This window comes from Oncorhynchus clarkii, chromosome 12 (genome assembly GCF_045791955.1).
Source record: "Oncorhynchus clarkii lewisi isolate Uvic-CL-2024 chromosome 12, UVic_Ocla_1.0, whole genome shotgun sequence".
Classification (NCBI taxonomy): Eukaryota; Metazoa; Chordata; class Actinopteri; order Salmoniformes; family Salmonidae; genus Oncorhynchus; species Oncorhynchus clarkii.
Window position 1 is genome coordinate 35,808,068 of NC_092158.1, and position 16,324 is coordinate 35,824,391.

Here is a 16,324-nt window from a genome sequence, read left to right on the forward strand (position 1 = left end):
AAATTTAAGTAAAATGTGAATACATAGACATTGATTGTAACCAAACAGGGTCGGTTTGGTCCTTTTTATTTTTGTAAATTATGTACAAAAGTTAGAACAAATGTTCAAATTGTTAATGAACCAATAAAGTTAATTTGATTTAGAAGAAAAATGTGTCTCAGTTATAATTCAATAAAAGGACTGTGTTTGATCTCAGCTACAGTTGAAATCGGAAGTTTACATGCACTTAGGTTGGTGTCAATCAAACTCGTTTTTCAACCACTCCACAAATTTCTTGTTAACAAACTATAGTTTTGGCAAGTCGGTTAGGACATCTACTTTGTGCATGACACAAGTAATTTTTCCAACAATTGTTTACAGACAGATTATTTCACTTATAAGTCACTGTATCACAATTCCTGTGGGTCAGAAGTTTACATACACAAAGTTGACATTGCCTTTAAACAGCTTGGAAAATTCCAGAAAATGTCATCATGGCTTTAGAAGCTTCTAATTGACATCAGTTGAGTCAATTGGAGGTGTACCTGTGGATGTATTTCAAGGCCTACCTTAACTCAGTGCCTCTTTGCTTGACATTATAGGAAAATCAAAAGAAATCCGCGAAGACCTCAGAAAAAAAAATTGTAGACCTCCACAAGTCTGGTTCATCCTTGGGAGCAATTCCCAAATGCCTGAAGGTACCACATTCATCTGTACAAACAATAGTACCCAAGTATAAACACCATGGGACCATGCAGCCGTCATACCGCTCAGGAAGGAGACACATTCTGTCTCCTAGAGATGATTGTACTTTTGTGCGAAAAGTGCAAATCAATTTCAGAACAACAGCAAAGGACTTTGTGAAGATGCTGGAGGAAACGGGTACAAAAGTATCTATATCCACAGTAAAACGAGTCCTATGTCGACATAACCTGAAAGGCCGCTCAGCAAGGCAGAAGCCACTGCTCCAAAACCACCATAAAAAAGCCTGACTACGGTTTGCAACTGCACATGGGGACAAATATCGTACTTTTTGGAGAAATGTCCTCTGGTCTGATGAAACAAAAATAGAACTGGTTGGCCATAATGACCATCGTTATGTTTGGAGGAAAAAGGGGGAGGCTTGCAAGCTGAAGAACACCATCCCAACCGGGGGGGGGGGGGGGGGTTCATGTTGTGGGAGTGCTTTGCTGCAGGAGGGACTGGTGCACGTCACAAAATAGATGGCATCGTGAGGAAGGAAAATTATATGAAGCAACATCTCAAGACATCAGTCAGGAAGTTAAAGCTTGGTCGCAAATGGGTCTTCCAAATGAACAATGATCCCAAGCATTCTTCCTAAATTGCTTAAGGACAACAAAGTCAAGGTATTGGAGTGGCCATCACAAAGCCCTGACCTCAATCCTATAGAAAATTTGTTGGCAGAACTGAAAAGGCGTGTGCGAGCAAGTAGGCCGACTCAGTTACACCAGCTCTGTTAGGAGGAATGGGTCAAAATTCACCCAACTTATTGTGGGAAGCTTGTGGAAGGCTACCCTAAACGTTTGACCCAAGTTAAACAATTTAAAGGCAATGCTACCAAATACTAATTGAGGGTATGTAAACTTCTGACCCACTGGGAATGTGATGAAAGAAATAAAAGCTGAAATAAATCATTCTCTCAACTATTATTCTCACATTTCACATTCTTAAAATAAAGTGGGGATCCTAACTGACCTAAGACGGGGAATTTTTACTAGGATTAAATGTCAGGAATTGTGAAAAACTGAGTTTAAATGTATTTGGCTAAGGTGTATGTAAACTTCCGACTTCAACTGTATGTGTTTCTGCTACAGGCTTGGACAAGTCTCTGATATTCGGGTGGTTTTTCATAGTCTCCTCATACTTCTGTCCACAGAACTTCTCTACTGTCACACTGCGTACAGTACCTGGGTCCAAACAGTGAGGAGCTATGCCTAGGGTGGGAACACACAAACCTTTTTGTTCAGTTTCATGCATGAGAGACACTTCTAACCTATTGCTATCGTCACTGTTTTACCACAAACAACAATACAAGGCATGTTTTAGGTTTACATAATAAGCAAAGATAAACATGACTGCTACTGTGTTTCTTACTGGTTGTCCTTACCATATCCATCTGGATTGGAACGTGGGGTGAAGAAACTCTGGACTCCACAGGTACTACAAAATGTGTGCTTCCCAATGTGTGTATTAAATGTATATGTGTTAATAATCTCCAAACCCTGAAATAAGAAATTAACCAAATTAACATTCAAACTGACCAACCTGGTAGAGCAATTACCAAACATCACCCTGTAAAAATGTTGTATTACCTGTAAAAGGTTAAACTGATTTTCTGGCACAATGAAATGATGGTTTTGCTTCTTGGTGCAGATGCTACAGCTAGATAAAGAAACCAGAATGAGTCATATTGTGATGGACATAGTAAGTTATAATTCCGTAATAGAAATATGATTGTAAAAGAATCAAGACAGTTCATCTACAGAGATTTTGTCATTTGGGCAGGAAATAAGTAAACATTCACTGAGCCAGAACAGCCCATAGTTTCCTTTTATTTTTGCTCATTCTCAAACCTGTATCTCCAATTCTCCATCACTATAAATTGGGGCCCCAGAATTGCATTGTTTTCCTTTCTGTTATCCTCCTAAGACCCAGCAATTCATTTTTCCTCTCTAGTGGACATCAGTTCTTGGTCCTTATCTACGAGGCCACTGTATTAAGAACTGTTGTCCCTTTGAGAGGACATTCTGGGCTTTTCAATTATATCACGTGTGGGGGTGTGACCTTGACAACCCTATATTCCTGGTTCTTAAAAACAATTGAACATTTTTATGGACATTTGAAAATGTGTAATTATGAATTGTAATTTTTGTGAGTTGGAAATTCACATTGTTTCTAGAAAATAAATATCTCAGGAATAGTGAAGGGAGTTGTCAGGACTGTGTAATCATTTTTTCACATTAAATAAGAGCTTATTAAGAAATATCCTGTAGTGGACACCTGAATGCCACAACTATGTATTTCACCTACTGTACCCATGTAAATTTTTTCATATTTATGTCCTAATGACCACTACAGAGGGCAATTTTGCACTTACAATAAAATATTAATATTTTTAGACATTCACCCCAAACACTAATGTAAAAATTAATATAATCCCAAAAAAAAATTTCCAGGTCTCGGGATTATAGCCTGCCCTTTCTATTGCTGTTGCAGTGAACCGTATCTGTAATGGATCCCTGTTTAAATGTTGCAGATCGTACTCGCAGTCGAAAACCAGAAGGTCTGGGGAATTCCAGACTTCGAATCTGACAGCCCCACAATGGCATCCGCCTGTGTGCTTCACTCGTTCCACCCTGTGTGAAGAAACACAACACATTTAGACTGTTCATGAGGCATGACAACTTCAATACGAGTTTAAAATTCTGGCCATAGACAAGACATTTTGCTACACACCGTTTTTCCATTGCAACGTTTAATGAAATTGAATTCCAGTGTATTCCATTAAATATGTTTTGAAATCGATGATCAGAAATGTCAGCAAGTTAAAATCCCTCAAGCACTACTGTAGTTTGTCGGTTGATATTGCGAGAGAAAGTCCCTTATTGCCTGTGAGCAATATGAGATGGCTCTAAATATGGCTCTGCATTACATTGCCAACTTCTGCTTGAACCATGTTCTACTCCACTCTCACCATGCATGCTGAATCATGCTTTCCCAAAATATTGATACTCTTCTCTTTCTTGTCACCAGAGGGCCATGCTCTGTCACCGTAGACCCATTCAACTACTGTGGTTTCACTGCCTCTATCAAGAGTACCAATATAAAAAAGATTTAGCATAATGAACACTTGAAATGAATTGTGAACTTGCAGAAAGAAATACAGACACTTAGAGATTGGTTGTGACCAAACAGAGTAGGTTTGGTCTTTTTATTTAAGATTTTTTGGGGAAAGTTGATTTGTATTACTGAGCCAAACAGTTGGCTCAGTAATACAATATGGGACTGTTTGTTTCTATCTCAGCTGTGTGTGTCTGCTACAGGCTTGGTTCTATGGCTTGGACATGCCTTTGATAGTCTGGTGGTTCTGCATGCTCTCCTCCCACTTCTTTCCACAGAACTTCTCTACTGTCACACTGCGCACAGTACCTGTGTCCAGACAGTGAGGAGCTACGCCTGGGGAAAAACAAACACACACATACACAAACCAGTCTGTTAACTTTCTTGCATGGGACACATTCCAACAGCCCGTCCTCCTTGTTTAACCACAAATATTACATGGCACGTCAGCATAAAGAAAAAGCCAACATGCATGATTGATACTGGTCGTCCTTACCATATCCATCAGGATTGGAGCGTGGGGTGTAGAAACTCTGGACTCCACAGATCCTACAGAATGTGTGCTTGGCAGCGTGTGTATTGAATGTATATGTGGTCAGATGATCCCAACCCTGTAAAACAAGACAATCAACTAAGTTAAATATTCATTAATTGCAGGATTCACTAGCAATTAACCTGAACCATATATAAATACATTTTGAGTGAATCTGTTAGAAACCTCTATACATTGTCCTACCTGTAAAAGGGTAAACTGATGTTTTGGTACAATGAAATGACGGTTCTGCTTCTTGGTGCAAATACTACAACTAGATAATGAAACATGAGTGAGTCATTTTGTCATACTCAATTTTTCCCCCCATTCATTACAACGTGTGGTGATATTATGTCCAGTTAATAACAATATAACAAACTAAATATCAGTTCCCCATCTTTGTGATTTGAAACGTTTTTTCTCATTATCAGTCAGACCTGTCCCACTGGGCACAAACGTCAGTTCAACTTCTAGTTATTATTTACATTTGGTTGAGTTGTCAACTACCGTGAATGCAACGTAAAATCAAACAAAAAGGTCACCCTTTCATTGGATTTGGATTTAAAGGTTGGGAGACGAAATTCTCTTAGTTTTATGACATTTTGCAAATCCACTTGCCGCATTCACATGCTAGTCGGAACTAGGACATGTCCAACTTGCTATTAGTTGAACGCGGCATGTGTTAACGACAACCAGTTAGCAAGACGGACATTTCGGTTTCCTAGTTCCAACTAGCACGTGAACAAGGCAACTCAGTTTTCCACATTGATTCAACATTGAATTCTGTCGTTGCAATGACCTGGAAACAACGTTGATTTAAACCGTTTTTGCCCAGTGGGGTATCTATTCCATATATAATAAAAGGAAGGCCTATATGTCCAGTGTTTATTAAACCATTCTGTAGTGGATCAATGTGAAAATATTAGATTATGTTTGTGTTAGGTATGTAAAGTTTTAGGCTACTGGAATGTGATAAAGAACCGGCATACTCGCAATCGAAAACAAGAAGGTCTGGGGAATTCCAGACTTCGAATCTGACAGCCCCACAATGGCATGCGCCTGTGTGCTTCACGTGATCCATTCCCAGTCCCACCCTGTGTAAAGACAACACAACCTATTTAGACTGTTCGTGAGGCATTACTTCATGCTTCTTTTCAAAACTGACAGAGGCTTTTTTTCGAGGTATACGCACCGTTTTCCCGTGCAACGTTTCAATGGAATCGAAAGCGAATTCCAGTGTATTGCATTCCATGAAATATTCCACCAACCAAGATAGTGACGCGTCGCTTAACAAGGTTATGTCGCGTTCAGAACAACTGGGAACTCAGAGAAATACGAGATCAAATCATGGCGTCAGTGATCTTCAGGTCGGAAAGTCAGGGCTCTAGAAAGAGGCCCGAGTTGGAATTCTGAGTTGGATGACCGGTCAAATCGTTTTTCCCAGTAGGAGCTCGTTTTTACCGAATTCACAGTTGTTTTGAACGCACTGAAGTCGGAGGTCAAAGATTTCCGAGTTACCAGTTCCGAGCTTCCAGTTTTGAACGCGGCATTATTGCGAAACAACTTCCCTTGCTTACGTGGAATCACGTCGAGTCTGCCAGTGTTGCCACCTTCTGTAACTATGTCTCTCCCACATTACATGCTGAATCATGCTGTCCCAAAACACTGATACTGTATCCAAGCTCATTTGTAGCTTGGTAACTAACAGTTGACAGACAAACATTCAAACAAACAAGTTGAATTGAATTATAATTTATGCTATTCACCACAAGATTTGATAGGATTATCTCATGAATAAAGAACAATACATTTCTAATTAATAGGGATGATTACATAATTGAGTAGAGGGTTATAAGAACGCTATCCAAAAAGGGCTGTGGTTACTATAGTACACAATAAACATATATCCATGTCTGTCGTGAGATCCCTAGTCAATCGCTTCTCATATTTTATAAAACTATCATTTACATGAAGCAGTTCTTTACATACAGTACTCAACATAGATTTATGGAACATGTTTTGCATGAAAAGTTGTCCTCCCTCCCATAATTACAAACAGCCAGACTGGGTTGCAAAGTACAGCAGGCTTGCACAAACACATTCCAGATAAGCTCAACTAGTCTTAAGGAAAGAGTGACGTGGCGATCACGCGTTGGGATTGAGTCACATGAAGAACCAACAGTCCATAGTGCATGCTGTGTATCCTTATGAGAATACTGTGACTGACCTAAATGACAGACCAGACAAACCAAACCACTCCTTACCCTCAATATACAGTTGGCCAGTTATTGATTCCCTGGAAGGCAGAAGAATATCAAACTTGACCCTCAGCTGCTCAAAACACTGACTGTTCACATTAAATGACAATGCTTGAATTTGATAATGTCACAAATATTATAAGTTAACATGTACTGTATATTCTAGCTAAAGTGTCTAGACGGTGCTCTGTATGACCATGTCACAGATACCTTCATACTGCCAAATCAGTGTGCCTAAAAATAACTGATGATAACTGCTTTGTCATTATGACACCAGTCTGTGCCTCTTCTTGAAGTAAAACAGAAGGACTATAGCATTTAACCTTTATTTAACTTGGCAAGTAAGTTAAGAACAAATTCTATTTACAATGACGACCTACCAAAAGGTAAAAGGCTTCCTGCGGGGACGGGGGCTGGGATTAAAAATAAAAATATAGGACAAAACACACATCACGACAAGAGAGACACCACAACACTACATAAAGAGAGACCTAAGACAACAACATAGCATGGCAGCAACACATGACAACACAGCATGGTAGCAACACAAGATGACAACAACATGGTAGCAACACAACATGGTAGCAGCACAAAACATGATACAAACATTATTGGGTACAGACAACAATACACAGGCAAGAAGGTAGAGACAACAATACATCAGGTGAAGCAGCCACAACTGACAGTAAGAGTGTCCGTGATTGAGTCTTTGAATTAGGAGATAAAACTGTAAAGTTTTAGTGTTTTTTGCAGCTCGTTCCAGTCGCTATTTGCAGCGAACTGAAAAGAGGAGCGACCCAGGGATGTGTGTGCTTTGGGGACCTTTAACAGAATGTTACTGGCAGAACGGGTGTTCTATGTGGAGGATGAGGGCTGCAGTAGATATCTCAGATAGGGGGGGAGTGAGGCCTAAGAGGGTTTTATAAATAAGCATCAACCAGTGGGTCTTGCGACGGGTATACAGAGATTACCAATTTACAGAGGAGTTTAGAGTGCAGGGATGTGTCCTATAAGGAGCATTGGTGGCAAATCTGATGGTCGAATAATAAAGAACATCTAGCCGCTACAGGAACAACGTGTTAAATAATGTATTAAAAGAAAAGTCTGTGATGGTTATGGAAAATAATTCACAAACTCCATCAAGAGTGTAATATCAATCCAAACCAGATTGCTATTGGGCCAGGATGGTAAAGATTACAACTGGGTTGATATGTATCTCACCCTGAATCAGGAGTCAAAGGAGTTGCTCAAAGATGAAACAATGTAATTAATTTTGATGAGTGACACCGTGTATTGTTTTTTTTTGTACATTTATTTGGCAGCAGTTACTTGTGTTCTCTTACCAAGAAACCTGTATTTACCATGAGGGTTGTTCAGCCAGTTTGTACAACGCTATGACTAGCCTATCCATTACAATCCTGAAGTTGGTTACTCTGAAAATACTTATTCCCTTCAAACCTGTACGTTTCTTTTTTAATCATTCTGCTTTGTCTCTAGATATCTCATTCATTTCTCTAGGCAGAGCAGGAAAGGTAGAGAGCCTTACTGGCAGTTAGTCCATGAGCCAGGGCCCAGGGAGGTTGGTTGGGCTCACTTGGGCTGACAATGTCTCATAGTGATTTTCTTGAAGGTCTACAGTATGTCCGTAAGAGTGGGAAAATGTGTTATACCAGTGCAGCAATGTGTTATCAGTCTTTCTTCCATCCTTCCATCCCATGCATTTTTCCCATAGGGATTTTACCTTATGACAAGCAATAACAAGTTATTGCTCACATATACCCTTTAATCAAAAAAGGAAACCCTGATACATTTTAATCTTTGTTTGCAAGTGGTTCTGAAGGGTCATGAAATTACATTTCAAATTATATATAATATCACCAATTTTGAAAGTACCAGCAACAACTATTGTTAAAAAATAGCCCATATTGTGCATTTGACATTAGAATGTTGGAAGCTTAGCCATAGAATCCCATGTAGTGGGGAAGCTATGTTTTTGGATTGTAACTTTAGTGATAGAGGCACCGCATTTCACACACGTAGCTAGAACTGTAGTGCGTCTGTGTGTAGCTGGTGAGATGAGTCAGGCGCAGGACAGCAGATATGAGTAATGAAAGCAATTTTACTCAATAATAAAACAATACGTGTCGTGTAAATACAAGGCCACAAATACGGACCACAATACAATAAACAATTACTCACAAACAAACATGGGGGAACAGAGGGTTAAATAATGAACAAGTAATTGGGGAATTGAAACCAGGTGTGTAAGACAAAGACAAAACAAATGGAAAATGAAAAGTGGATTGGCGATGGCTAGAAGGCCGGTGACATCGACCGCCGAACGCCGCCCGAACAAGGAGAGGGATCGACTTCGGCGGAAGTCGTGACAAGAACAGGGTTTGCCTCTTGGTGGCCATCACAAGATGCATGTATTAATCCCACAGAAGGCTTTTTCCAATATGGCCGCTAAACAACTCAATGGTTGGATCGATTTCGCATAACCATACCTGTATGAAATATAATTGAATAATTTCTGAATATGTTTCATCCTTAATTGCAATACTTAATCTTCAAACATGTCAAATTGATTTATACATGTAAATAGTCAGGGATGTGGGCTGATTAACATGATAAACAATGTTATCCTTTAACTCCTTTCATTATAAGGGCTATAAACCTGTCCCGTACATTCCATTACAATGTAGTAAAATTAATTGTTCAACCTGTTGAGGCCAATTATATAACTTTTAGTATTCTAGTAACAGACCAATCTGCTATGGGCCCATAGTAAGAATACATCTTAATTAAGACTAGCTATGTGTAATAGTTTGCTGCTCTCATCATCAAGATATTTGTTTAAAACCTATTGGCATCCTTATGGAGTTTCTAGTCCTCTGTTTTATGAAAACTTTTAACAGGATCAAATCAAATCAAATTGTATTAGTCACATGCGCCGAATACAACAGGTATTCACCTTACAGTGAAATGCTTACTTATGACCTCCTAACCAACAATTCAGTTTCAAAAAAATACAGATAAGAATAAGAGATAAAAGTAAAAAGTAATTAAAGAGCAGCAGTAAAAATAACAAAAGCAAGACTATATACAGGGGGGTACCGATACAGAGTCAATGTGCGGGGGCACCGGTTAGTTGAGGTAGTATGTACATGTAGGTAGAGTTATTAAAGTGACTATGCATTGTCATGGTGTAGAGAGAGGATGTGGGGGTGGGGGGCACTGCAAATAGTCTGGGTAGCCATTTGACTAGATGTTCAGGAGTCTTATGGCTTGGGGGTAGAAGCTGTTTAGAAGCCTCTTGGACCGAGACTTGACACTCCGGTACCGCTTGCCGTGCGGTAGCAGAGAGAACAGTCTATGACTGGGGTGGCTGGAGTTTTTGACAATTTTTAGTGTCTTCCTCTGACATCGCCTGGTATAGAGGTCCTGGATGGCAGGAAGCTTGGCCCCAGTGATGTACTGGGCCGTTTGCACTACCATCTGTAGTGCCTTGCGGTCGGAGGCCGAGCAGTTGCCATGCCAGGCAGTGATGGTGCAGCTGTAGAACCTTTTGAGGATCTGAGGACCCATGCCAAATCTGTTCAGTCTCCTGAGGTGTATAGATTTTGTCGTGCCCTCTTCACAACTGTCTTGGTGTGCTTGGACCATGTTAGTTTGTTGGTGATGTGGACACCAAGGAACTTGAAGCTATTGTATTGTAATTATTGCTATTGTAATTAATATTGCAATTATTGATCATGACATTTTCAGAAATCAGTGATTCAGACAACTTTTGGGGCACATTACCACAATTCTGTGAATCATTTAACATCTTTATACCTGTCACACATTCATACTACAATTATATTTCATACAGGTATGGTCATGCAAAATTGATCCAATGAGACCCCATTGAGTTGTTAAAAGGCTTTTGTGGGGTTAATACGTGAATCCTGTGATGGCCCTGTATCTACAAATCTTTTTCAAACCTTGTTCTATCTGTATGTGTGAAATATGGTGCCTCTATCACCAAAGTTACAATCCAAAAACATAGCTGCCCCACTATATGGAATTCTATGGCTAAGCTTCCAATATTCTCATGTCAATGGCACAATATGGGCTATTTGAAACAATAGTTGTAGCTGGTGTTTTCTTAGTTGGCTTTATTATATATAATTTGAAAGGTAATTTCACAACCTTTCAGAACCACTTGTCAAACAAATATTAAAATGTATCAGTTTCCTTTTTTAAGCGATTTATACAGGTCATTCTGACATGTACCCTAGAGGGTCTGTTGACCTGAACATTCCAAAAAAGGTGTCTGATGGATAGCTGTGAATCTAAGCTTTTCAATGATATATGATTAAAGGGTATATGTGAGCAATAACTTTGTATACTGACATTGTTTGCCATAGGGTCAAATCACTATAGGAAAAATGAATGGGATGGAGGGATGAAACCAAAGCAAACACATCCCTGGGTTGCCCCTCTTTTCAGTTCGCTGCAGCTAGCGAATGGAATGAGCTGCAAAAAACACTCAAACGGGACAGTTTTATCTCCATCTCTTCATTCATGGACACTCTTATTGACAGTTGTGGCTGCTTCGCGTGATGTATTGTTGTCTCTACCTTCTTGCCTTTGTGCTGTTGTCTGTACCCAATAAGGTTTGTACCATGTTTTGTGCTGCTACCATCAAATCAAATCAAATGTATTTATATAGCCCTTCTTACATCAGCTGATATCTCAAAGTGCTGTACAGAAACCCAGCCTAAAACCCCAAACAGCAAGCATTGCAGGTGTAGAAGCACGGTGGCTAGGAAAAACTCCCTAGAAAGGCCAAAACCTAGGAAGAAACGTAGAGGAGAACCAACCAGGCTCTTCTGGCTGTGCCGGGTGGAGATTATAACAGAACATGGCCAAGATGTTCAAATGTTCATAAATGACCAGCATGGTCAAATAATAATAATCACAGTAGTTGTCGAGGGTGCAACAAGTCAGCATCTCAGGAGTAAATGTCAGTTGGCTTTTCATAGCCGATAATTTAAGAGTATCTCTACCGCTCCTGTTGTCTCTAGTGAGTTGAAAACAGCAGGTCTGGGTCAGGTAGCATGTCCGGTGAACAGGTCAGGGTTCCATAGCCGCAGGCAGAACAGTTGAAACTGGAGCAGCAGCATGGCCAGGTGGACTGGGTACAGCAAGAAGTCATCACGCCAGGTAGTCCTGAGGCATGGTCCTAGGGCTCAGGTCCTCTGAGAGAGAGAAAGAAAGAGAGAATTAGAGAGAGCATAGTTAATTTCACACAGGACACCGGATAAGTACTCCAGACATAACAGACTGACCCTAGCCCCCCGACACATAAACTACTGCAGCATAAATACTGGTAGCTGAGACCGGAGGGGTCAGGAGACATTGTGGCCCCATCCGATGATACCCCCGGACAGGGCCAAACAGGCAGGATATAACCCCACCCACTTTGCCAAAGCACAGCCCCCACACCACTAGAGGGATATCTTCAACCCCCAACTTACCATCCTGAGACAAGGCCGAGTATAGCCCACAAAGATCTCCGCCAAGGCACAACCCAAGGGGGGGGGGGGGGGGATCACGTCAGTGACTCAACCCACTCAAGTGACGCACCCCTCCTAGGGACGGCATGGAAGAGCACCAGTAAGCCAGTGACTTACCATGTTGTGCTGCTGCCATGTTGTGTTGCTACCATGTTGTTGTCATGTTGTGTTGCTACCATGCTGTGTTGTCATGAGTTGCTGCCATGTTGTTGTCTTAGGTCTCTCTTTATGTAGTGTTGTGGTGTCTCTCTTGTCGTGATGTGTGTTTTGTCCTGTATATGTTTTTTTTGTCCCAGTCCACATCCCTGCAGGAGGCTTTTTGCCTTTTGATAGGTCGTCATTGTAAATAAGAATTTGTTCTTAACTGACTCGCCGAGTTAAATAAAGGTTAAATAAAAAATGTATGAAAGAAAGAGTGATAACATAGAGAAATCTACCATTGCTGCACTGCTATCACACATTTTCCAACTCAAGGGACATAGACCTTCAAGAAAATCACTATGAAACATTTTAGGCCCAAGTGAGCCCGACTGCCCAAATTTGGGGGTCTGGCTCATGGACGAAGTAGTGTCAGCTTTTTCAGCCTGGCCTACTTTACATGTGCAGACAAAGCAGCTGGAAGCATATGTTGGGAAACACGTTCCCATCTGCTGGAGGCTGGACCTCATGCTGCATGTTTCTGCTCTATATTAAGAAGTATGTTGGTCTTCTACTGGTTGCTTTTTAGGATTGGGAAATGCCATGACATTTGCTCTTTATGTATTATGTTTACAGAAACAAATGCGAACAACTGACAAATAGTGGTATTTGACAGGTTGTGACATATGGCTTTAACGAAGGGATTGTCTTGGTATTGATACAGTGTTAGTAGGCCTATATCAATAGGAGGATATGAGACAGACAGTACATATTGTCTAAAAAGTTTCCATTGTTTCATCAATAATCCCCCAACACTGAACAGGGCAAATAATAATTTGAGCCTCAAACTGTTTTTACAGTTGATCGGAAGTGACACAAAATATTTTGTTTTTCATAACAGTGTTGTTTGGAAAGTTCCTGGTACCGTCAGACAAGTTTGAAAACATTCACATTCCAACGCAGCGATGCATTAGCATCCACCAATCGTTATTCAGACAAACAAGCGTCCAATCACAGATTCGGAGGATGGGTTCTTCACGTGGATCGTTCCAGCAATTTCTAGAGAAATCTCAGCACACAGCAGATAAATGTGACTCCGCCGCGAGTAATGTTTTTAAATCACCTTGTCCTAATCGAGAATTTGTATATGTGTTATAATATGAATATTTATTGCAATCGAAATTGATTAATGCAATGTAAATCGTAAATGTACAGGTTACAGAACGGACTATGTTTTCAATAGCGGATGGATATTGTCACATGACGCTTTCTACGTCACAACGTTTTCTTTGTATAAATACAATACATGAACTATATTGAACATAGAAGCAAGAAGAAATTATTAAAGACAATTTCGTTTTCTTTGAGGTCAATCGTAAGTACACTGATTTGATATGTTTAAGTTTAGCGTTTAAAACAAATACAGATAGTATTTTGTTAGCTAACTTATGGGCTGGATTTACTTGCTTTTTTAAATGAGTAAGGCACAAAAAATAAATATTTTGTGAGGGAAGACTGTTAGACTGTCAGGTCGAATTCTAACGTTACCGGAATGGTGTTGAACAACCGTGTTTCGCTCTAACCTCACAAAATATTTATTTTTTTGTGCCTCAACCATAAAAATAAAAAAAAGCCTCAATTGTACAGTTGAAAGTTTTCGGGTAATATTTCTCCCTGGAAGTTTGTTAGCCGTAGCGACTGTTGTTCGTTTTCTCCCCCATTTTTAAGCTGCTTCGCTAGCCAGGTGAACAAAGGGCACACTAGTTAGTGGGGGGAAGATGGCGTCGGTACGGAATCCAAACGGTTAGCGTTACGCCACAGATAGAACAAAGAGACAGATATTTCACCGGATGTATAAATGTGACGCATCCAAGCCCAGTGGGAGATGTATTTTGGCCTACGTTTTACACGTTCTCATCGACGAGACATTTTATCTTAAGTTATGTTCCAGAAGCTAAAATCTGTTATGAACAGAGTTGACTACGGTTTTTTTCTATAGCCTTTACCGTGTAAAAGTCTTAAATCACGTTTAGGAGTGCAAAGGCGAATTGAGTTACTACACGGATATATGCAAATGCATGCTAGAACACCTAATAGGATCTAGCTAGCTCATGCTTGGCTCTGCCCACCTGACTAATTTGTCCCACTTGGAAACTACAGGCTGTGGTATATTGGTTTAGTTGTAATAAAATCTTTGGTTACAGTCCCAACAAATTTGAGCTTGCATAATGGCAAATACATTAAATTAAAAGTTATTGGCACCATAATAACAAGTTTGAGGTGTTACTTCACTTTGTTAACAATGGACATTAGTATTGAGTGGTACACTAATTCAATAGGGACATATAATCTGCATTATTGTCATGATTAACTGATTTTTTTCACTCTATTTCAGGTGCAAAGATGCAGATCTTCGTGAAGACCCTGACAGGCAAGACCATCACCCTCGAGGTTGAGCCAAGTGACACCATTGAGAATGTGAAGGCCAAGATCCAGGACAAGGAGGGCATCCCCCCAGACCAGCAGAGGCTGATCTTTGCCGGCAAGCAGCTAGAAGATGGCCGCACCCTCTCAGACTACAACATCCAGAAAGAATCCACCCTCCATCTTGTGCTGCGTCTCAGGGGAGGCATGCAGATCTTCGTCAAAACCCTGACGGGCAAGACCATCACCCTCGAGGTTGAACCAAGCGACACCATTGAGAATGTGAAGGCCAAGATCCAGGACAAGGAGGGCATCCCCCCAGACCAGCAGAGGCTGATCTTTGCCGGCAAGCAGCTAGAAGATGGCCGCACCCTCTCAGACTACAACATCCAGAAAGAATCCACCCTCCATCTTGTGCTGCGTCTCAGGGGAGGCATGCAGATCTTCGTCAAAACCCTGACGGGCAAGACCATCACCCTCGAGGTTGAACCAAGCGACACCATTGAGAATGTGAAGGCCAAGATCCAGGACAAGGAGGGCATCCCCCCAGACCAGCAGAGGCTGATCTTTGCCGGCAAGCAGCTAGAAGATGGCCGCACCCTCTCAGACTACAACATCCAGAAAGAATCCACCCTCCATCTTGTGCTGCGTCTCAGGGGAGGCATGCAGATCTTCGTCAAAACCCTGACGGGCAAGACCATCACCCTCGAGGTTGAACCAAGCGACACCATTGAGAATGTGAAGGCCAAGATCCAGGACAAGGAGGGCATCCCCCCAGACCAGCAGAGGCTGATCTTTGCCGGCAAGCAGCTAGAAGATGGCCGCACCCTCTCAGACTACAACATCCAGAAAGAATCCACCCTCCATCTTGTGCTGCGTCTCAGGGGAGGACCTTAAGTTTCCCCTGCTTTTTTCAAAAGTGACCAAATATAGTTTTTTATTCTTGAAGCCATAAAGGCAAAATAAAGGTATTTAGTTTATTTTGTCTTCAGTTTCCTTTCATAGCTTTGAGATGTTATTATACAAAAAATAATGCAACGTGTATCTTAAATTGATTACATGAGGTGTCTTTCACAATGTGTAATATACCATGTTTCTTGTCACACTTGTAATGAAACAATGCTATTTAATTAAACATGTGTATATATATACTAAATCCTTTGAGGTATTACTTCCCACTGGTTTAAAGCTGGAGATTCAAGTGCTTTGATGGGTTTCATTGTAATTAAAAAATTACACTAAATTTAGGGTACCATGGTTACTGACAATTGATAGCTTACTCAGCCCACCAAAGGGCAATATGTGGCTAATTACAATAAGATTCTGTGACGAGACAGCTGGTCTACATGAAATGGCTGTGAATGTAACTGCCGTATTCCTAGCCTCCCATTTCCCAAATTGTTCTCTACAACAAGCTAGGGGAATTGCCTACAATGGCAAGACGGATCACTTTGGGTAGTATGCTATCAGTAATTTACTATTTAACACTTTCAAATGAGAATGGGGAAGAAAATGATTGCTTACATGTTTTATTTTTTTATAAACAACATGATTGTAGGTCCAGTAGT

The 16,324-nt window shown here is 40.7% G+C and overlaps 3 protein-coding genes across 4 annotated transcripts; 1 reads left to right on the top strand and 2 right to left on the bottom strand.

The window, feature by feature from the left end:
* Positions 1–26: 26 nt before the first annotated feature.
* Positions 27–3,650, bottom strand: LOC139423113 (centromere protein V-like). Its single transcript, XM_071174779.1, has 5 exons — positions 3,457–3,650; positions 3,264–3,356; positions 2,313–2,382; positions 2,108–2,222; positions 27–1,934 (listed from the first exon to the last, which is right to left on the bottom strand). The coding sequence occupies exons 1-5, from the start codon at positions 3,465–3,467 to the stop codon at positions 1,765–1,767; spliced, it is 459 nt and encodes a 152-aa protein (XP_071030880.1). The 5' UTR covers positions 3,468–3,650; the 3' UTR covers positions 27–1,764.
* A 245-nt stretch (positions 3,651–3,895) lies between these two features.
* LOC139423114 (centromere protein V-like) lies at positions 3,896–5,917 on the bottom strand. 2 transcript variants are annotated; one of them, XM_071174781.1, is made up of 5 exons: positions 5,565–5,917; positions 5,362–5,466; positions 4,577–4,646; positions 4,337–4,451; positions 3,896–4,176 (listed from the first exon to the last, which is right to left on the bottom strand). In XM_071174781.1, the coding sequence occupies exons 2-5, from the start codon at positions 5,451–5,453 to the stop codon at positions 4,052–4,054; spliced, it is 402 nt and encodes a 133-aa protein (XP_071030882.1). In that variant the 5' UTR covers positions 5,454–5,466; positions 5,565–5,917; the 3' UTR covers positions 3,896–4,051. The 2 variants fall into 2 exon arrangements, with proteins under 2 accessions (XP_071030882.1, XP_071030881.1); XM_071174780.1 differs by lacking the exon at positions 4,577–4,646 and having other exon boundaries at positions 5,565–5,866.
* A 7,552-nt stretch (positions 5,918–13,469) lies between these two features.
* On the top strand, positions 13,470–15,912 carry LOC139423115 (polyubiquitin-B-like). Its single transcript, XM_071174782.1, has 2 exons — positions 13,470–13,707; positions 14,728–15,912. The coding sequence occupies exon 2, from the start codon at positions 14,736–14,738 to the stop codon at positions 15,651–15,653; it is 918 nt and encodes a 305-aa protein (XP_071030883.1). The 5' UTR covers positions 13,470–13,707; positions 14,728–14,735; the 3' UTR covers positions 15,654–15,912.
* The last annotated feature ends 412 nt before the right edge of the window (positions 15,913–16,324 follow it).